The sequence below is a fragment of the Leptinotarsa decemlineata genome, unplaced genomic scaffold (genome assembly GCF_025532065.1).
Source record: "Leptinotarsa decemlineata unplaced genomic scaffold, Ldec_3_MD MMD2_tig00000505_RagTag_RagTag, whole genome shotgun sequence".
Classification (NCBI taxonomy): domain Eukaryota; kingdom Metazoa; phylum Arthropoda; class Insecta; order Coleoptera; family Chrysomelidae; genus Leptinotarsa; species Leptinotarsa decemlineata.
The window spans coordinates 7,981,259-8,002,345 of record NW_027412549.1 but is presented as its reverse complement, the minus strand read 5'-3'; the positions used below and the strand labels follow the sequence as shown (position 1 = coordinate 8,002,345).

At 34.4% G+C, this 21,087-nt stretch overlaps 2 protein-coding genes across 6 annotated transcripts in view; one reads left to right on the top strand and one right to left on the bottom strand.

Moving 5' to 3' along the window:
- fray (oxidative stress responsive kinase frayed) overlaps positions 1-18,743 on the bottom strand; it is a 55,953-nt gene extending 37,210 nt beyond the window's left edge. The window contains exon 1 of one of the 4 annotated variants that reach the window (XM_074173858.1): positions 18,431-18,743. In XM_074173858.1, the coding sequence (XP_074029959.1) occupies positions 18,431-18,492 (62 nt within the window). In that variant the 5' untranslated portion in view covers positions 18,493-18,743. Of the gene's footprint in view, positions 1-12,890; positions 12,917-18,143; positions 18,173-18,430 lie in introns of those variants that run through there. The other 3 variants (XM_074173860.1, XM_074173859.1, XM_074173861.1) reach the window with 3 other exon arrangements.
- LOC111517502 (uncharacterized) overlaps positions 1-21,087 on the top strand; it is a 36,453-nt gene that overhangs the window by 5,017 nt on the left and 10,349 nt on the right. The window lies entirely within an intron of this gene.

Genomic DNA, 21,087 nt, shown 5'->3' with positions numbered 1-21,087 from the left:
CAATGTTAATGCAATCATTTATATCAATTGAATAAAATAGATATGTTTCTGTTTTGGTGGACGGCGTATTCAAAATTGTACGATCCTCACCGTTTAGCACTTAATTAGCACCTAATAGTGTTCCCTTAACATTCATTATTTTATTATTATTTTCATTGCGTTGCTAGCATCACATAATGCTAGCAACGCAACTTTGAGTATTGAGTTGTGGTGTAAGTTACAGAGCACCTGATTTTTCACTTCGGTACCTAAAAAGCACCTAAAAAGTACCTAATTTTGGCATTTTCTAAATGCGATTTCCGTACTTTGCAATGCTGGCCTAACAGAGCTGATATTTTCTGCATTGATGAGAGGAAATACCTTTAAATCGGTTTGTAGGTGATCTACTCAAATAATTTCAGCATGGTCCTGATGCTGGATGAACGAGAAATATCTCCATTATATAATTTTTTACCAACATGTATTTTCATGAATTGATATATCTGTGATAATTTCCTTTTTATATTAACATTTATATATTTATAACATACTGACTTGAGTTTTTAATAGTTTAATTCGAAAACATCAATAAATCTATCTAGGACCCGTTTAAGTATTACGTAAGCAAATGTATTACAATGATTCCCCTCCCATCCCCCTTGTCAGCAAAAGTAAGCAAACTTCTTACCCCCCTCCCATGCTTATGTAAACATTGTTAGTACTTGTCGGACTTTGCTTGTAACTAACTTCTGTACATTTTGTACTTCCGTATTTGTATGAGATTTTTCAAAACTTTCGAACAATTTTTGGTGTAACTTGGATTTATCTATTTGAAACGACATCCTAATTAAAGAATTCAACTTTGACGAAAGTGGATCACCGGTAACATAAACACCAGCGTGCTTTGCTTACAATACGTCAAATCGTCAATCCTATCGAAATGAAACAATAGATTGATAGAAGTAATTTAGACAAGTGAACAGCGCGCGGTAATTCCCCTTTTCGGTTCTAAGCGAGTACCTAAACGTAAACATTATTTGTGGGAATCCTCAAAAATGCGTTTCGTTTTCAAACATAATCAATGTGTGAGTTGCCATATGTGTAAAAAAGTAAATAACAACTGCTGACTCAATCATCATCTAGCCCCCCGTTACCCATGTGTTATAAAAAATAAGCAAAGCAAAGACCTCCCCCTATGGTGCTTACGTAAACTTGAACAGCCCCCTACTAAGAAGATAGAAATTTCGAAGATATTCCTTTGGCACATTTATTATCATATTACAGATAAACAAACTGTTTTCATCAGAAATAATCCTCATAATGCATGTTAAAAATTCCAGCAGGAAGTGAATGGTTACTATCGTACCATATTCTTTTTGCCTTGCCCTTAGGGTATCGCATTAATTTATTAACGTAAATAAACGAGCTGTGGTGATCTAAAAATATCACAGAAGAAATATTTAATAACAAATTGCTATAAATAGCTACCAGTTCTTATATGGTAATGTTCTTTGAGGTCAAATTCATTTCAGACCTTGCTTCTAAATTATTAAATCTCTTAATACATCTGAAGGTGTGAAATATGCGTGAAATGTTGACAATTAAGTAGTTAATTGCTGGATATAGTTGATTTGTATTAATGTCTGAGGTATACTTCACTACTAAATACGAGTAGAACGGGATTTGAAGGAGCATCATTTTTGATCGTTTTCAAACTGAGAAAAGAGAAAAAAACAAACGCTTATTTGATAGAAAATAAGTTAAATTTTTTGATTTGTACATTTAAAATCCCCAATCTACCAATAACGTGGTTGAAAAGCGTGTTGAAATATGATTTGGAATTTTTCCAAATAAACTTATTCTTTGACAGAATTTTTTTATGGTGGACTCAGTACTTCCACAATCTGAAAAATAAACAAAGCTGAATCAATAGAGAATCTGCTGACGTACGTCAAAAGAATTAGAGTTATCACAATTTGAGGCAAAAGTTTTATAGTCTTTTTCTCGTTTTGAAAATGGAAGAAGATTGTTTTCCAAAAGATAGACCACTAAAGAAAGCTGAATATAAATATTTTTTTTTAATTAATCGTTTCATTTTGTAGGCAAAATTTATAAATAAGACGAGTTACAGACAAGTTCATTGGTTTATATGACTGAAAATTTGAAAAAAGTATCAATAACAAAAAGAAATGGATTGTTTGAAAATAATGAAAAATGTGAGACTACTCTAAATGCAATATCAATTAAAGGAAAGGGAACATGAAAAAAGTATTCGCAAACTTTTCTGCGCCCCGTTCTTTCATATGTTTTATATTGGCTTTCGGCTATTCTACACCTTTACTGTTCTAGTTTGAGTCTAGAAATTTCCAGGCAACCTAGTCTTGAAATATTAGATCCTTCCATGGATGTGTCTTTCCTCAAACTGGAGTAATTGAAGACATCAAAATAATATCTATCCTTCAAGTTTGTAGTGACAGAATTAATTCTAGACGAAATATAAACAAATTTTCAGAGCGCTTTTTGCTGAAAAATAGAATTTGACTCCTATATCTCTGGAAATTCTGTTATTTTTTTCAGAGAAAAACTATTTTACTTTTTGAAATTTTTGAATAATAGTTGATCCATTTTGAATTCATTCTTTACCAAAAAGGCAAAACTTCAGTATCAGAAATAAGGAGTTTATAAGTTGACTTCAAGTTTTTATCCCAGATTTTATATTGATCAAACAGAAAAAAGTTCCACTAGAAGAATTTATGATTAAAGAAGTAGTTTTTTGGATGCAATTGCCAATTATTTTGGAGATTTGAAGATTGGTACAAATCCTAGGTGATTATTGAGCTCATTCTGAGAATGGATAGAATTATTAATAATTTTTTCTTCTCAATAAATCACAAATGCGCTGTTATTTCATACTATATTATTTCATAATATTTCATACTATTCAGTGTCCATTTCGAAAGTGTAGTATTTCAATATAATCTGTATCTGTTTATATATAATTCATATTATTAGTACAATTATCAATAAAATTATTGGGAAATGTGGAAGATTTCCAAAAAAAATTGTTTTTCCAATGGAATCACATATTGATTACCTACTTCATAACATACAAACATACTTAATTTTTATAGTAAAAATGAACAATAATTTATGTTTTTATGTATTCGAATGTGTTCTATTCGGAAACAACTCAGATGGCGTCGAACTAAGTGTAACAGTTCTGGTGTGTGAGAGCACAGTTCATTTTTGAAGGAAAGATTGATTAGGTTTCCAAAATCACTCATTTTGCCATAATTGAAACCCATTTCCATTCGATTAGTTTGATATTATCTATTTAATTTTTCCCCTATATAAATGGGAGTTAGTTATGAAAATAATATTCAATTTGATGAATGAGCTGCTCTCATAAATGATCCAATGTTGCCTAAAATGTCGACGGATGAATTAATTGAGAAAGTGTTGAATATAAATGTAGTAGAATTGAAACAACCTCTGACGTAAAATGAATCTGAAGAAAAGACTTTTTACACATCCAAATGAAAACATTGTGTCACGACTCGCGTTTAGCTAAACAATTGTGAGAGGGGGTGAGTTTTTAAGGGTAAAAAATGGTTTATCTCGATTTCCAGCAAAACTACAAGTCCTATGGAAAAAATTTGTGGGTAATAAAAAGATATACAAATTTTTCATTTTCAATTTTTTCACATAACCTCATAATTTATGTGAAAAATTCGAATAACCAAGTTTTTGGGTTTTTATTTTTATCCTTTTCAAAAAAACATTTTCCTACGAAATTTGGTGAAAACTTACCTTTTTATGTCCCAAATACACTGTAATTTATTTTATTTAAAATATTTATTTTTTTATCTTATTTTGACTTAATATCAAAAAGTCGGTGTGCTTTTTGTTCGTTAAAATCTCTATTTTCTAATGATGTGAAAAATATACATTACAACAGTGAATGTTCTCAGAAAATACAATAAAATGGAAAAAAAAACTCGAATTCGAATTTTTCTTCAATCATTATATACAATTACATCAAAAAAACGTGATTGCTGCCATTTTATTCAGTTAAAAAGTTTATTCATTGAATTCTTATTACATTCATGTCATAGAAAATCTCATAAAATATAAATATACGTGTAAATCGTACTATTGAATTCAGATACTTCATTCTGATTACGTTATTAATTATAATATTTTTGAAAACGTTGATTTTGTTATTTATAAATACCTTATCTTGAATTTTCATCCAGTTTCACAGCTGCAGCAAATAGTTTTAAGCAATACGTCCGTAATTGATTCCTTTTCTGTAAATTTGGGCATAATGCCACGTTGATGTTGCTTCCAGCCCCAATCTGTTGCTGTCAGTTCGTTACCCAAGCAAGTTTGAAGCTGATAATATGGCCTGTAAGAATGTTGTTCTACTGTTCCTTCTGTGAGTGGAAGGTTGGCCAAAATGAAAAACGATTTTTAATTTTTGCCAATTGATATTTTTGAAATCTTAATTTTACATTTATAAATAAATTTGATCAATTGTAATCTATTTTTTTATATCTTCTTTACTCGCATCTTTCTTATAAAAAACATTGGCCAAATTTGACAAATATTTAGTGTCTAATAATGAATTTTCATTCCTTTTCCGGCAAATCCAGATGTTGTATCGCAACCGGAAAGACAATGCAGTAAAGCAACAATATTTTTGAAGGATTCATGTTTGAAACTGTTAGACGTAAAAAATAGATCCTTTATATTTCCAGACCTGGTTTGAGAAAATAAAGGTCATTATTTGAATTCAATTGATTTAAAAGAATCAAAAGATCGAAATCTTGACCCACATCAATAGCAGTTTTATTAGAATCTCTGGCAATTTCTATAGAGCATCAGCATCTTCTTCTACTTGTTTACAGGAAAACCCTTGTGACTGTAATCTTTCCATTGAAGTTTTTATTATTTTGTTTTTGTTTTTCTCGTTAGACAAACATTTTTCCTGCAAAAATGGTATTTTTTATGGGTTTGATGATCAAACACTGGAATGTTGTCTGAGATTTTTCTCCTCCTTTAATTGAAGCAGCTGCTGGTACTGTTGTGACAGTATCTGATTTTTTAAATTTCAGGGTTCCCATCAAAGACAATATAGCTGCTTGCTGCGTAATGTTTTTCTACATAGCGCAAATATTTATACATGATCTCTTCCACCGTTTCATTTTTCTAACAAATTACTTTGTGCAGTAAAAATCCACCATCGACGACATGAACTATGCCGTCAGAATGCGTTGGTCTATTCACACTCACAAATAATTCATAGCGTTGAGATTTGACATTTTACTTGAGTAATTAAATTGTAAATTTTGATAAATAGCTCAAAATTTTACAAAATGTTAAAAATAAATCGAATTCGAGATTTTTTCGATTTTTTGCATTTTCTGTGAACATTTACTATGGTAATGTATATTTTTTTACATCATTAGAAAGTAGAGATTTCAACGAACAAAAAGCACACCGACAAATGTTGGACAATTCGAAAGACTGGATGACGGAAAAGGAAAATCTGATACTTACGAAATAAGCTGTGAGTATTATGACAAAAAGTATGAATATTACTGGAGTTTTTACCAACACCAAACCGTTATTGCAACACTTCGACACGTGTTTTAATCACCAAGTGACCATCTTCAAGAGAAAGATCAAACTGTCAGCATAGCTCAACATTTTTTAGAGAATGGCTACAGTATGCTTAAAATTGTTGAGGTCTGTTAATGACAGTAGACTTTTAGAAGACTTCGCAAGTGTAGAAATCGAAAAATATGGAATGATATCTATGAACCTATGAAGCCGGTGGTTCATTTTTTTATGTGACCAAGAAAATATTAGGTACGTAACAGGTAATCAGTAACACATGAATTATAGAAATTATGATAATACTACAAACTGTCACAGCTCATTCAATTAATCTCAGTTGATGATCCCCATTTCCAGACGCAACGATGGGCCTAATTTAGAGGTAAACTTAGTTTTCGTCATCTCTTGATGATGTTATCTGTAATTTACGTATTTCTGTTACACAGTTGTCCCGATTGCCGTGCCGTATCACAACCTGATTTGAATAACTTAAATTACTCTACAAACAAATGAAGTAATGACCTTATTTGCAAGTGATGACTCATACCACTTTTCGAAAATTATGCATTGTGCGTACTTGTACGTCTTGGTAATCTGATTATATTAAATGATTACTGCATCGGTATGTATGGAAGTAGAAGGCAATAGACGCATATTTTTCTGCGAAAGAATAAAGCTTTCTGAAAAATTTTTTCTGAATTCTACTTATCATGAATTAAAACCAAGTATCACCTCTTTCTGGACGGAATAGCGTACATGGAAAAGTTTATTTCAAATTTACACAGTATTAAATTTACACGAATGGAAAACCCCCACTTCTCATTTTTTTCCACGATGGATTCTAAGGGGACTTTCATCAAGGTTATCCATTCCTAAACGTAGCCGATTTCGAGATATTGCAATTTTTTTAGAAAATCAGTGTGACTGAAAAGCCCTGTTTGACACAAAGTGAATCAGAAATAAAAAATATTTATCTGAGATTTGTTTCAGAAGTCTTTTCCAAATATAGTCTCTAGTCTTCCACTCAATTCGAGATATATTGAAGGACGTTCTGGTGTGCGAGAAGTTTTTTGTTTGATTCATTTTGAGCCAGAGGTTCTAATTTTACCTATCAACTGAGTAGTTTAGATGGCACGCCAATTATTGATCCGATGTTACAGGGAGGACAGTTGGGAACGTTTATAGACGACGTTCAGGTTCTTTCTCTATAGATTTAGACTTCTAGTAGGAAGATGGTGCTCACGCCAAGTCTCTCATAGAGAATATATCCTATAGATCTTCATTGTCGAGGGAATTTGAGCTATACAGGGTGTAACTAAATAAGGGTAAAACATTTAAGGAGGTGATTCCTCATCGAAAAAAAGATAGGATCTTTCATATAAAGAAATTTCATTGGAGCATTCCTTGTTAAGATACAGCCCCTTAAAGGGGGTACATAAAATTTGTATAACAATTTTTTTCACAAGCACTAAAAAAGTTACAATATTGAAATAAACCTGACGTTTTTTACTACCAAAAAAACACTTAGCCAGAAATGTATTTGGTTTACCCCATGGTTGTAAGGGGTGGAAAACGCAACCCCTAAAATGTATTTCTAATGTAACTTTTTGTCTTATTATTTGTTTACCATTTAAAAATTTATTTCCGATAGCCTGTTTCATTCTAAACAAAAAATGTCTCTTGGGTTTTTTGCCCAAAATAAACCAGTTCACAGCAAAAAATTATTTTACGAACAACTACAGAGATACATCGTCATAAATGCGAACGGGATTTATTGTTATTTTGGAGTTAGTACCTGCATTAAACGATTAAAGGGAAATAAACAAAACTAATTTATTAATAACAAAACACACAACATGTAGAAATCATAGTAAATGTTCAATATGTCTACCTTCAGACATTACGCATGCGTCTAGACGTCGGCTAACTAATCTATCTAGTAGGTCGCTATTAGCGATAGTGACAATTAAATTGGTATGACGCTGTCAGTTTGTGAATTTTCGAAATTGAATTAATACTAATTGTGTGTTGTTGTTCTGTTCTTAATTTGTTACTTTAATAATTCACTTTTTATTAAAATGGCATACACAAATGAGGAAATGGCTGATATGCATTACGTTTACGGTCTGTCGCAGGGAAATGGGTTAGAAGCTTCTAGAAGATATGCTGAAATGTATCCTCAACGGCAGCATCCTTCACATAGAATTTTTGTTCGACTTCATCAACGATTACAAGAATATGGTTCATTCGACAAAAGAACGCAGGATTGTGGTCGCCATCGAGAAGTACGAACACCACAGCTTGAGGAAGCAGTACTTAATTTGATTAAAGAGCAACCTACTACCAGTACTAGAAAGATTGCTTTCCAGCTAAATGTTGATCATATGACGGTATTTCGAATTTTAAAGGAACAACTCTTATACCCTTACCATATGCAACGAGTACAGGCAGTGTTACTGCGAGACTTTCCGAACCGTCTTGAATTTTGCAATTGGATGCTGGAAATGATTAGAAGAAATTGTGACTTTCTGAAGACGATAGAATTCACTGACAAATGTAGTTTTATTCGGGACAAGATTATTAATTTTCATAATTACCACATATGGGCTGATGAAAACCCTCACGCTATTGTCGAAACTAACCATCAAGAACAGTTTTCTCTTAACGTGTGGTCCGGAGTTATTGGGGATAATTTATTTGGGCCTCATTTTCTACCTCCTCGATTAAATGGTGAGGCATACGTTCAATTTTTAAGAGAAGTGCATCCAGTACTGCTGGAGGAAATTCCTTTGGGCGTCAGAAGGGATATGTTTTTCATGCATGATGGGGCTTCCGCCCATTTTAGTCAAGTAACACATCAGTATTTAACTGAAACATATGCAAATCAGTGGATAGGTCGAGGAGGGCCACAGAACTGGCCCGCTCGATCCCCGGATCTCAATCCTCTCGATTTCTATATTTGGGGCCATTTACAGCATTTGGTTTATCGAACTCCTGTTCGCGATGTAGAGGACTTAAGAAACCCCATCATCGATGCGTGCAGGGTAATCAGAGAGACTCCAAGAATATTTGAGCGAATACGTGGCTCAATGCGCCGACGTCTAGACGCATGCGTAATGTCTGAAGGTAGACATATTGAACATTTACTATGATTTCTACATGTTGTGTGTTTTGTTATTAATTAATTAGTTTTGTTTATTTCCCTTTAATCGTTTAATGCAGGTACTAACTCCAAAATAACAATAAATCCCGTTCGCATTTATGACGATGTATCTCTGTAGTTGTTCGTAAAATAATTTTTTGCTGTGAACTGCTTTATTTTGGGCAAAAAAACCCAAGAGACATTTTTTGTTTAGAATGAAACAGGCTATCAGAAATAAATTTTTAAATGGTAAAAAACTGATAAGACAAAAATTAACATCGGAAATAAATTTTAGGGGTTGCGTTTTCCACCCCTTACAACCATGGGGTAAACCAAATAAATTACTGGCTAAGTGTCTTTTTGGTAGTACAAAACGTCAGGTTAATTTAAATATTGTAACTTTTTCAGTGGTTGTGGAAAAAATTGTTATAGAAATTTTATGTACCTCCTTTAAGGGGCTGTATCTTAACAAGGGATGCTCCAATGAAGTTTCTTTATATGAAAGATACTATCTTTTTTTCGATGAGGAATCACCTCTTTAAATGTTTTACACTTATTCAGTTACACCCTGTATTTTGACAAAGTTGAAGAACTTTTAACTTCAATAACAGGTAGGTACAACCATATAATTTTAGTTGGAGATTTCAATATTAACATAAAAGATAAAAATGTAAATTCAGAATACTGACTCAACCTATGTGAATCTTTTAATCTTTAACCTAAAAATTGAATTATCAAAGAGGATCACTGTGAGGTCTTCTAATTGCATTGATAACATTTTTACTGATCTGGATAATTCTATCTGTGAAACAGGAATTTTTGATCCCTGTATTGCTGATCATGCAGGGCAATTTTTCACCATATCCACGAGCGAAATTCAAACAAAAAACTTTTAGTCTCAAGCAGCATTTCCCCTGATGAATATAACATCTTTTTCACAAATATAGCTGAACAAACTGTAAAATATCTACCTTCCTGCAACATTAATGCTCTAACTTACCTTTTTACACTCCCCAAACCTAGTACTTCTATAATCCTTAGTCTAGTTACTGAGGTTGAAGTTAAACAAGCAATAATTAAATTAAAAAACTCGGCTTGCTTGGACATATACAACTTAACCAGTAGAATGATTAAAGAAACCCTACACCTTGTCTCTGGTCCATTGACTGTTGTTTTCAACCGTTATCTCTGTGAAGGACTGTTTAAAAAAATCTGTTTGAAATATGTTTTTCCGTTAATCAGCTGTCGCATCCCTACGAACTTGTGCGAGCTAAGGATTAACAAGGTGTTACCTTTCAACGTGTGATTCCTAACACGACTATTCACAGACATCTTCAAAACAAGTAAAGTTATTCCCATATTCAAAAAGGGTGATCCAAATATTCCAGATAACTATAGACCCATATCTATCATTTCCATCTTTGGTAAAATTTTTGAGATGCTGATTGAAGATCGCTTAATTTCCTTTTTAAATGCTCATTCAGTATTTATTAAAAATCAATTTGGATTTAGGTCTAACAAATCGACAACCCAAGCTGTGATAGCTATAGTTGATACAATAGTAGAGAATATTGAAAAGGGGCTAGTGATCTAAGTAAGGCTTTTAACAGTGTGAATCTGAGTTCCTACTAGGTAAATTGGAATATTACGGGATACGTGGCAGAGCTTTAGAGCTAATGAAAACCTACTTGTATGGGAGAAAACAAGTTGTTTATACATCTGAAAGTTCAAGCACATTTAGATCTATTTTTCACGGTGTAACACAAGGGTCCATACTGGGACCAACTCTTTTTGTGGTATATATTAATGATATTTTTAATTTCTTACTCCCAAGCTTATCTTTATGCAGATGATGTATCAACGGTAGAAGCAGACTCAAATGTTAACGACTTAATGGAACTATGTTCTAGAACAGATAATGATGCTGAAACTTGGTTTACTTCAAATTATCTCAAACCAAACAGGGATAAGACACAGAAAATTATAATATCATCAAATAGACAACTAACGAAGAAGCAACATGTACATTTATTGGGGTTTAAAATTGATGACATGTTAAATTGGGAAGCACATGTTACCGGTCTGTGTAAAAAACTTTCTACACAACTGTTCCTACTGAGACAGCTGAAAATGTGTCTTAGTCAAAGTATGGTATTACAGACATACTTTTCTCTTTTTAACAGCCACCTAACATTTTAGAGATTCACAAAAATACTAAGTACCTTACAAATGCTGACTTTCATAATTACCCTACTCGAAGAGGTGCACACCTGATGCCTCAATTTTATAGACTGGATCTATCAGCTCGAAATTCACTCAACTTACATTTATACAATAAAATACCAACAGACATTACCGGTCTGAGTTACCACCGTTTCAAGGCTAGAGTTAAGCACTCACTGTTTCTACTCCATCGACGAATATATGAATTGTGAAACATTAATATTTTAATATGTTACATGTGTTTTTTATTATTATTTTTTTTTCCATAATGATTGTTTTAGATGTAATCATCGTGTATAACAAAAACTATCGTTCAATTATTGTTATTCTTTGTTGTCAGTTTGACTTGTCACTATTATACTTCTGTAGTTAATGTGATGAAATGAACATATTCTATTCTATTTTATGCTGAAGGAGTTTGAAATGATTTCGAAACAATTTTAACTAAAAAAGTGTTGAAAGAATGATAAAAATGGTAGATGTTTCTTCTCATGCATATTTCGAAAAGTTTACACTGTATATGATTTTAATATCCGAATAACCATTATTTTTTGGTTTCTTTAAATACGTTTCAATTCTTCAAAGATATATATTCCATAGAGCTGTGTAACAGCATTTATAATAAATGATTTAAAAAGTAATCACCCCTATGTTTCAATGACTATCAAATGACCTTAACTCTTTCTGCTTTATCTTGACATGAAAAACTGGGAAGATTCATTTTGCATATGGACTAGCTAATTCGAACCTATCTATAGTGAAAGCCATTCATAACAAGTAAAACACTAACAGGTTGAAATCGTACTGGTTTCAATTTGTACTAGTCATGCTGATGTATATTAAGTCACGCCCGAAGAAGTCATTGTAGTGCGAAACACGAGTTGCGTTTTTGTAAAACTATTTAGTGAAAATCTCACAATGTGTTTTTTACATAAATCAATGAATATAATAGAATATCAAATTCTTATTATCTCTGTACATTTCCATTTCAATCGGGTTGTTTTGTTAGGGCAAGCAATGGAAATTCAGATTGTGATATTCCTATTTATTTAACGATAATAGGTATAAATCTATGTTCATTCAATTTAGGAATTTGTAATACACATTGTGTCTGAAGAGTGTATCGAGGAGAGATACATACGATTTTTTTTAATATTTCGAAATGAAGTTTGGAAACCTTCATCTCCCCCAACTACTTACACAGTAGGTTCTGGTAAATGCCTGCCGAAAAACAACTACTTCCCCGGCTAATAACACGCTCGATATTGAATTATACCTCACAGAGGTTAGTCTCGCAAATGTTTCTCGTTCATTCAGCAGCAGGACCATGCTGAATCTATTCAAGTAGATCACCTACAGACCGGTTTCGCAGGAAAGGTCCGACCCAGGCAGTAAAGTGCCTGGTACATGAAGGATTTCAACGCAGTTCCGCTGCATATGTGAAACCTTCGTCTAAGAGAAAGATTGTTAACAAGTAACAGCTCCATCTCGTGAACAAAGCCCCACGCAGGAAAGAAACATTCCTTTTACCAATACCCTACCAGATACCAAGATGTGTCTGAAGACTCTTTAAAATCTGTTTTCTCGTTAACCAGCTGTCTCACCTCTACGAACGACAACCCTCAGCAGTCGAAACTTGTGGGAGCTAAGGATTAACGAGGTCTTACTTGTTAACGTGTGATTTCTAACACGGGTTGGATGATAACAAGTAAAAATCGATCGTTCAGCCTGGGGCTTGAATCACCGACCGACAAGGCAGTCAATTCGAGTGAGTGAACAAAGTACCCACGTCGAACCTACCGGTATTAGCCGGGAAAGTAGTTGTTTTCCGGTAGACAACAATGTTTCGAATTTTATTTCGAAATATTTTTCTTATACAATTACAAGATTAAGTTTACTTTGATATTGATGAAGAGACACTAACCCAGATAGCATGTTGGCATATTTAACTAACATCCATTTTTGGCAGGAATAGGAATTCGGTAGTCTAGAAACATTCTGAAACTACAAATGAATATAAGGCACAGATAGTGTAATATACTGCAATAAGACTGACTTTACTTTGACGTTGAGGAAAATGCTCTAAACCGGATAAACTAGTTTATGTAACTGATTTCCATTTTTGTCAGGAACAGAGATTAGATAATCTAGGAACATTCTGAAATTGCAAGGCACGTCAATTTTCGAATTGGTTAACTCTAATAAAGAATTTTCATTCAAAAGTTCGAATTTCATTCCGGAATTATAAATTTTGTACTGTGCTTTTAGTGAACAGCCTGACATAACTGAAGGAATGAATGATACGGTTACCTGATTGATTGGACTCGTTAAAATTTCATGATTAGTCAGTCAGTCAGTCAGTCAGTCAATTAGACAGGTGTTTTCAAAGTTTCAGTATTTGACTGTTATTTGTATCCGTTTTTATAATTTTATTGGCGTAACCGATTCTATAATTTGGGGAAAAATATTCCATGGACGTTTAATTTGTGATCCACAAGATACCTTATATTTTACGAACTTTTTGCAAGGTATGCCAATGCCCACAATGATATTGAGACCCTACCCCTATCACTTGGTGATTTTTTTCATTTGCCTGTGTTAAATTATAGGTTGCAGTCCTAGTCCCAATTCGTGAAATACATTGTTGACAAATATATGGATACACCATACTTTCTTGAAATACTTCGCGGGTAATCCTCAACGCAGTTCATATTTTGTGTTCGTCATCTTGCAACACCAATATATTCAGCATCGACAATAACAAATGCACCAAACTTATCATATATTTCTGTTGAAATATCATCTGAAACATAATTGGCTGCAACTAAGTCTGAAACCACTCTTTTCTCAGGAAGATAATTAATGGAGATGGGAAAATACATTATGTTTGAGATTCAATCCCTTGTTCAAGTACAACTCACACAATGAATTATGCAATTGAAAAATACACTTACGTTAGATTTTTACGAAACATTTTCAAAAATCACTAGACGATAGCTTTTCCAAACATGCGTACTACTAAATTATGATATAGAGCAACATAAAACTAATATCACAAAAATACGATCGGTACCTGGCCAATATCGAGCTTTTTCTTTCAAACTAGTATATAATGCTTTGTCTTTATCTTTGATCACTAGACCGTAGATGCATATGTGTGTGTTATCATGGGTTCAACCACCATTGTGTATTGTCTAGTTTCAGTTTTTGCACTTTTTTCAGTAACGTCATCTGACCAGCATAAGTGCAACTTACGCCTTCCATGTCACTCTTTTCTGATGTTGGTTCCAAGTCAGCCTGGGATCTATATCACTCCCAGATATTTGACCTCCCCGATAAATGTATCTCTTCACCTCAAAATTTAAGAGCTACTGAGCCCTCTGATCAGCCATTCTTCATCGGTATTTATCCAGAATTACTAGATAAATACCGTCTAATCTTGGAGACTTATAGTACAAGTGTTACATCTATTATTTCCCTACGTTTCGTGAACTACCATAATAGTAGTAAGTGCTCAGCTGTTTCATTAGTTTCAGTTATCCCCCAGGCCAGGTGGTGTATATTGGCATCACAACCAATTCAGCAAGCTTCACTAGCTTTTCAGGTCGTTCCTTACTGTGTAGTTAACCTTTTCAAATAATCATGTATCTGTTTGAGATATCTGAAGTTCTGAAACTTAAAAAACCTTTCAACTTCCACTTGCACCGAATCTTTATTTCTTTCATTGTTGGTTACAAGAAACTTTCCCAGGCTTTTCTCTCACTGGAACCAAAGAGAAAAAACTTATTGTTTTTTTTTTCAACTCAATATCCTTATTAGTTTCTTGAATTATTTTCAGCAATGTTTGTAAAGAAATTTTTAATGCTGGATACGATCAAATATCAGAAATTTCTTGGTATATAACCACCACTCGTGTAGTGTTTTACGTCTGTTTTCGAATCGTTTTTTAATTTTTTTTAACGGAATCGTGCTAATTATAAATTAAAATAAAGCGGGAAACTGATAATATGGCAGAACGATTGTTGGATTGGTGACAATTCTTATGATTATTCGATTGTCAAGAGTTGTTTGGTATCAGTGACCTGCCAAAGGCCCCATATTCTGATTAATCAGCTTGTTAGGGAGAGAGAACAGTAGAAAAAATACGCCATAAAGCATAGTCACTGTTTTGAATCTTTGAAAGTAACACATGATCATGTTACCTTAAATAAATTAACATGTGATGGTTACGCGGTGTTAATAAGAAAATAAATAAATCATACATTTGATCTGTATAATTTTATATATGATACATGTTATATCAGTGGTTGGTTAAAATTACATTGTTTGATTTCAAAATTTTATCATAAATAACCTCCAGCCTTGGATAAATACGTCAATGAATGTTATAACGTTTGCAGTTTTATACTTTTATAAAAATTTTCCCATGAAGTTCTCAGTACTCTTTATATTTATTATCGACCCATTTTTGGATCTTATACCTCAAAATTAATTTTGGTAGCTGATTTAGGGCCTAGCAGTCTCCTCAGTTTATTCATTGCCTACAATTTCCGAGTCTCCACGTACCTAGTATAGAGAGAAGTTTGTTCTGGTTCTAACTTCCGAAACTGTTTGGAAACAGCGCAAGACATGATGCGTACAAGCAAAAAATCTCAACCAGTTCGAAATAGTCTTGGACACTTGTTTAAACCAGAACGCTTTTGAGAAAACCACTGTGCCGCCTATCGTATATATGAAGAGATGAAAACGAGAAAATACTATTGATCATGTCCATTTTGTTATGTAGCGTATCCTTATAGTCAGTTCAAATGTTATCTACCCCCAATCATCAATTATTCAAATCAAATAAATAAGAAAACGTTCTAGCAAATAGCCCAAGCAAATTTCCACATGCATGCGCATGAGCATCGGGAACAGTTCTCAACAGTTCAGCCTGGAGAGCAAGACCGATTTGGGACGGTTCAAAACAGTTTAGGATTATTTCGCAGTCGAAACCAGAACAGAGGATTCATCAGTCTGAAATCATCCTGAATAAACCAGAACGCTCTATATCAACTGGGCATGATCCTGACGTCCTAGAACCTGAATTTCGTAGAACCAGAACAAACCTATTTAGTATATTCTGGTTCGCCAGTTTTATAGTTTTATGACATTCCCAGAGTACAGCCTGACTGTTTGTGAGAATATCAGTTCTTGCGCATTTCACATGTCGGCTGGCAAGAGTGCTTATCTATTAAACGATGAAAACATGATCCAGACTGTGGCGGGGCAGGCGTATAGTACGTGTTCTGCTACCAGAGTCTGAATTTTCTTTTGAAGAATATTCCACTCCAAGATTGATTTATCATGGTACATCTTCCTCAATCTAGTGAGTACCTGATCGGCGGAAAATCTCCTCCTAAGATTGCTGGCTACTAAGTGAATCCAGTGATGGATCGAATAGACCTACTCACTTGAGACCTACCTACCAATACGATCCGTGAACATATCTGATATTCCCAATGCAATGTTCCGAAATTCCAATTTCGCCTGATCCTAAATTGGCACAATCTTGTCACCCCCATTATTACTAGATATATAGGGGGCAGATACAAAAGTGTCACCTATGCTGCTCTTGGTGTGGTTTTCATTGAAAGTTTCAAGCAAGTCTTTGAAACCCTACTTGGACCCTACTTAGTTTGTTACTAATATCAGTCGTTTGTATCATCTTTGGCTACCGAACCAAAAATAGAGAAGTCTTTGACACCGTTCCGGTCGTGATCTGAGAAAACAACAAAAATGCTACCTATTCTCAATGTGATGCGAAATTTCAGTCTGTAATGACTTCATGCAATATATATCTGCCGCCAATTCATTATCTTATTGGTGGATTTGAAACAAGTTGAATTCAAAAGCATTTGAAACATCCGCACACCAGAATTGTAACACTCTTCTCGACGCGCTTGTTCAACTGATTTGGTATCATCAGGAGATTACGATAAAGTATACGTAAATTTTTAGTATAGTTCATTTCCAGATGACGCTAACTACTTGAAATATTACTAAAATTGTGTAATTTTGGCTCAAGTTGACTTCAGATCATCTAAAGGAACAATAAGTTCAGGCCAGTCTCAACTCCCTACACTGTATGGCAATGAACTGACTTCTATCAGAAAACAACTACTCCCCTGGCTAATTCCACAAAGGGTGTTGAATTATATCCGACAGGTGTCAGTGCAGGATTCTTCACTGACGTTATTTCTGCATATACTGTTGGCGATACAACTGCTGCAATAGATTTTCAATTATTGGAACACACTTGCAGACCGGTTTCGGGATGTTTGGCCACTCGTCAGTGCAAGGTAGTGTCTATCATCAACATAAAGTCGATGATTTTCGATAAGTGAAAATCGAATTCCTTCAGAGTATCATTCTTCGAACTAGGCTGAAGCGGACAACAAGCAACAGGTTTGTCATCGCCGAATCTGCCTGTGAACAAGGTAACCAATCGCATATCCGAAATTTGCCCAATTCCTCGTACAAGGAAAGAAAACTTTTCACATATAGTCACATATATTGATTTGATTTATAGCTAGTCTTCAAGTATGCCCACTGACTATATGTTTCAAGTAGACTTTTCAAAGGATTCTCTTCAACCTATTGTACCTACTCACTATTATTTTTGATGGTAATTATTCACTAATAGTGATTATAACATGAAATGATTTTAGTTTTTTTTTAATAATTCATCTCTGTATTTTACCCATCCATTCATATTTTTTTGCTGGATACCTTTGTGAATGAGATTGTTTAATTCTGAAGATTGCTCATAAATGTCGAAACGGAGACAACTCAAAGGGTTGTTTCTCGATCTAGTTCCAACCAAGTATTCCTCTCCAATTTAAAAAAAAAATCTGTTCAAAATCTGTTTTTCCGTTAATCAGCTTGCGCCCCCATACGAACGACAACTCTCAGAAGTTGAGAAACTTGTGCGAGCCAAGGACTAACGAGGTCTTACCTTTTAACGTGTGATTCCTAACACGGTTGCAGAATCATCCCAGCTTCAACCAGATAAATTCTCTGGTCGAGGCAGGAATCGAACCCAAGGTCTTCCGATCGTGAGTCGGGCGCACTACCACCGCGGCCAATTCCACAACAATTAAAATATTGTTTTCTATAAAAATAACTAAACACTTACCAGAGAAAAATCATGATAACATGAAGAATGTTTATTGAATTGGAAATCATCAGAACGATAACCTTAGAAAACTCTTATCTGGATAAATATTTTTACTATTAAATTACTTTTTACATCAATAAGTAACACCTTTCAAGAAATCAGTATAATGTTGAGTTTCTACCGATATAAATAAATTATCGTCCACTGAGTTGTCAGGTTTTCGTCACTATCTGGATAATAACAGATTTGAGAATGAGTTCAACCCTTGTTATTTGTTTTGATAAGAATTATTTGAAATACTTTACCTTTTACTTTCCACGCCACTTCCATTATTCTTCATATCTTCCGAAGATGTTAGCATTATCATGTCTTGTAATCAAACCTTATGTCAATATCGGACTCACTCAACGGAAACAAAGACCACTCATTACCGATTGTTCCGGACTTACGATAAGAATTTAGGTTGTTTTGAAGAAACGCACTACCTGATCTTGTCAAACATCGACCACAATGAGTTGATGAAAACACAACTGTTTATAATAAACAAAGTATACGGAGATAATGTTATTGAACGATGACTTATCTGTGCACTTTTCAGTATCGTTCTTCGAACAGAATCATTATTATTGCTATTTTTCTTTGCGTCAATGCGGCCTCTAAATCGTTGGGTTACAGGGGACACTCAGTCACTCTGGCAAATACTCTAATTTATCTATTAAAGTCAATTAGTGAGTTGGACGTAGGTGACATGAATGCTTGTGTGAGACTTATGATACTGGTGTTTTGATCTTGAGTACAGGATTGTACAAGGTGTAGCAAAAGGTCAAAATATAACATGAATACATTTTTTATTGCTTCCAGCAAAATATCAACAGTTAATTGAGAATAAATTGAAAGAGGTATATTTTTAAGATAGATTGATTTTTGGGAAAGGAAAATTTATACTTTGTACTTCTCTATCGTTAAACAAAAAAATGTGGGAATCTTCCGAAGAGAGGAAAAAAGCAATTAATTTCAAAATAATCTATTTACAAAGATATGTAGATCATGCAAAGAAGTAACTTTCAGGCACAAACTACTTTTATATGAAAATTGAAATATACAAAACACTTTTTCCCAATCAGTTTATATTCCAAACATCTTGTAATGCTATCCAGATTGGAATAAGATACTCGCCTTATTCCGAAACATAGGATATCCGCCATTAATGATGACAGATGACAATGTTCCATGAGGGTGAAATTTTTTACCTCTCATTTACTATATCGTATAGCAATCCTGGGAATGGTATCTGATTCAATTCCATAACGAATATTTGTTATACAAACTGAATAAAGAAAAGTGTTTTTTGTATAATTTATATAATGATTCAAATGAACATTTCCAACGCTAGGTTTGCGCAGTTTAGGCGCAATAAATCCAAGTTTTGGAGCCGATTAATAACTGTAGATGAAACTTGGATATATCATTATAGGCCCGAAACAAAAAGACAGTCCAAACAGTGGACTGCAAAGGGAAAACCGGCTCCAAAAAAGCTAAAACTGTTTTTTGGCTGGGAAAGTGATGGCGACTGTTTTTGGGATAGTCATGGAGTTCTTTATATCGATTATCTTACTTAACAAGTTGGAGGTAGAATTTGCGGAAGAACGGCCACATTTGCAGAAAAAAAACTGTTCCACCAAGACAACGCACCGTCTCATAGCTCAGCCGTTGCCATGGCAATAATCAACGAATTACGGTTTGAACTACTTGACCATCCGTGTTACTCACCAGATCTAGCCCCAAGCGACTTCTTTGTGTTTCCTCATCTAAAAATTACACTCGAAAGGTACAGATTTTCGTAAAATGAAGAGGCAATCATCTTCATGCTACTATTTGGACGGGTTCTGTATTCTGTAGAGTAGGGAGGGTGAGTGTAAGCCTACAGCACTTAGGCCACATGTGAGCCATTGTACATCCTCCTGAGGATATGTCCTCCTAGGTCATCGTCCATCCTATCCTTTCCAGGAAGGTGGACAGGTCACTGGGAGACATCTCCTTTATATCGGCAGGTGTAGACCAAGACTCGCCGAACACACACTCTCTTATTGACGATAACTCCGGGCAATCGCATAGGACATGCCTGACAGTCTCATCTTCTTGTGCACACATCCTGCATAGAGGTGTGTCCACTAGCCCCATATTATGGAGGTGTTTCCTTAGTTGACAGTGGCCAGTCAGAAATCCTACTGTGAAGCGTAGATTTTTCCTGGTCGTCGCCGGATATTTCTTCGGCGCCAGCTTCCCGGGTCGCCCTGGGTGATCCTGGCAATATTGCATCCTTTGATTCCATCCCATATCTTTAGGGATTGAACATGGGTGTGACATTTGGCTAGTTCCGCAATTGTCGAAGTCATCAGGCCGTAGGTGCCACTGGATAATGTTATTATAATGTTAGGATTATGTTATCATCTACCAAGGCTTTGGCTAAATCTTGGTGACACTCTAGTTCTAGTCCTGAGGTAACACGTTGTCTGTTGAAGGCTAATAGGGCTTGTCTGCTGTCAGTGCAGATTGTTGTTTCTGGCAGAAATTCCTTTCCTGCTTATTTCTTTTGTGGCAATTGACATACCAGTCAGTTCTGTTTGGTCCACGCTGGTATTTTTTGAATTCACTAGTTCGGACTTCCACTGTCTACTATATAAAATAATTTGAAATCCCTGACACAACTAAAAAAAAGAATTGGTATTTTTCCCATTCCCCACTTAATCCTTAGGCTTAGTGATCTGGAGTACACTCCACAACAGGAGCCTTCTTTGGTTTTTGAGCTATTTGTATACATGCGTATTGCATTTGTAGCATCTGACTCTGTGTTCTGTTTTATTTGTATTTTGTAGAGTTCAATAAACACAAACCTGGGGGGTTCAAATACATCACTGGTTGCCTGCAGCAGAGGTTGCTCAGAAAGCGCTTCTCGCCATAG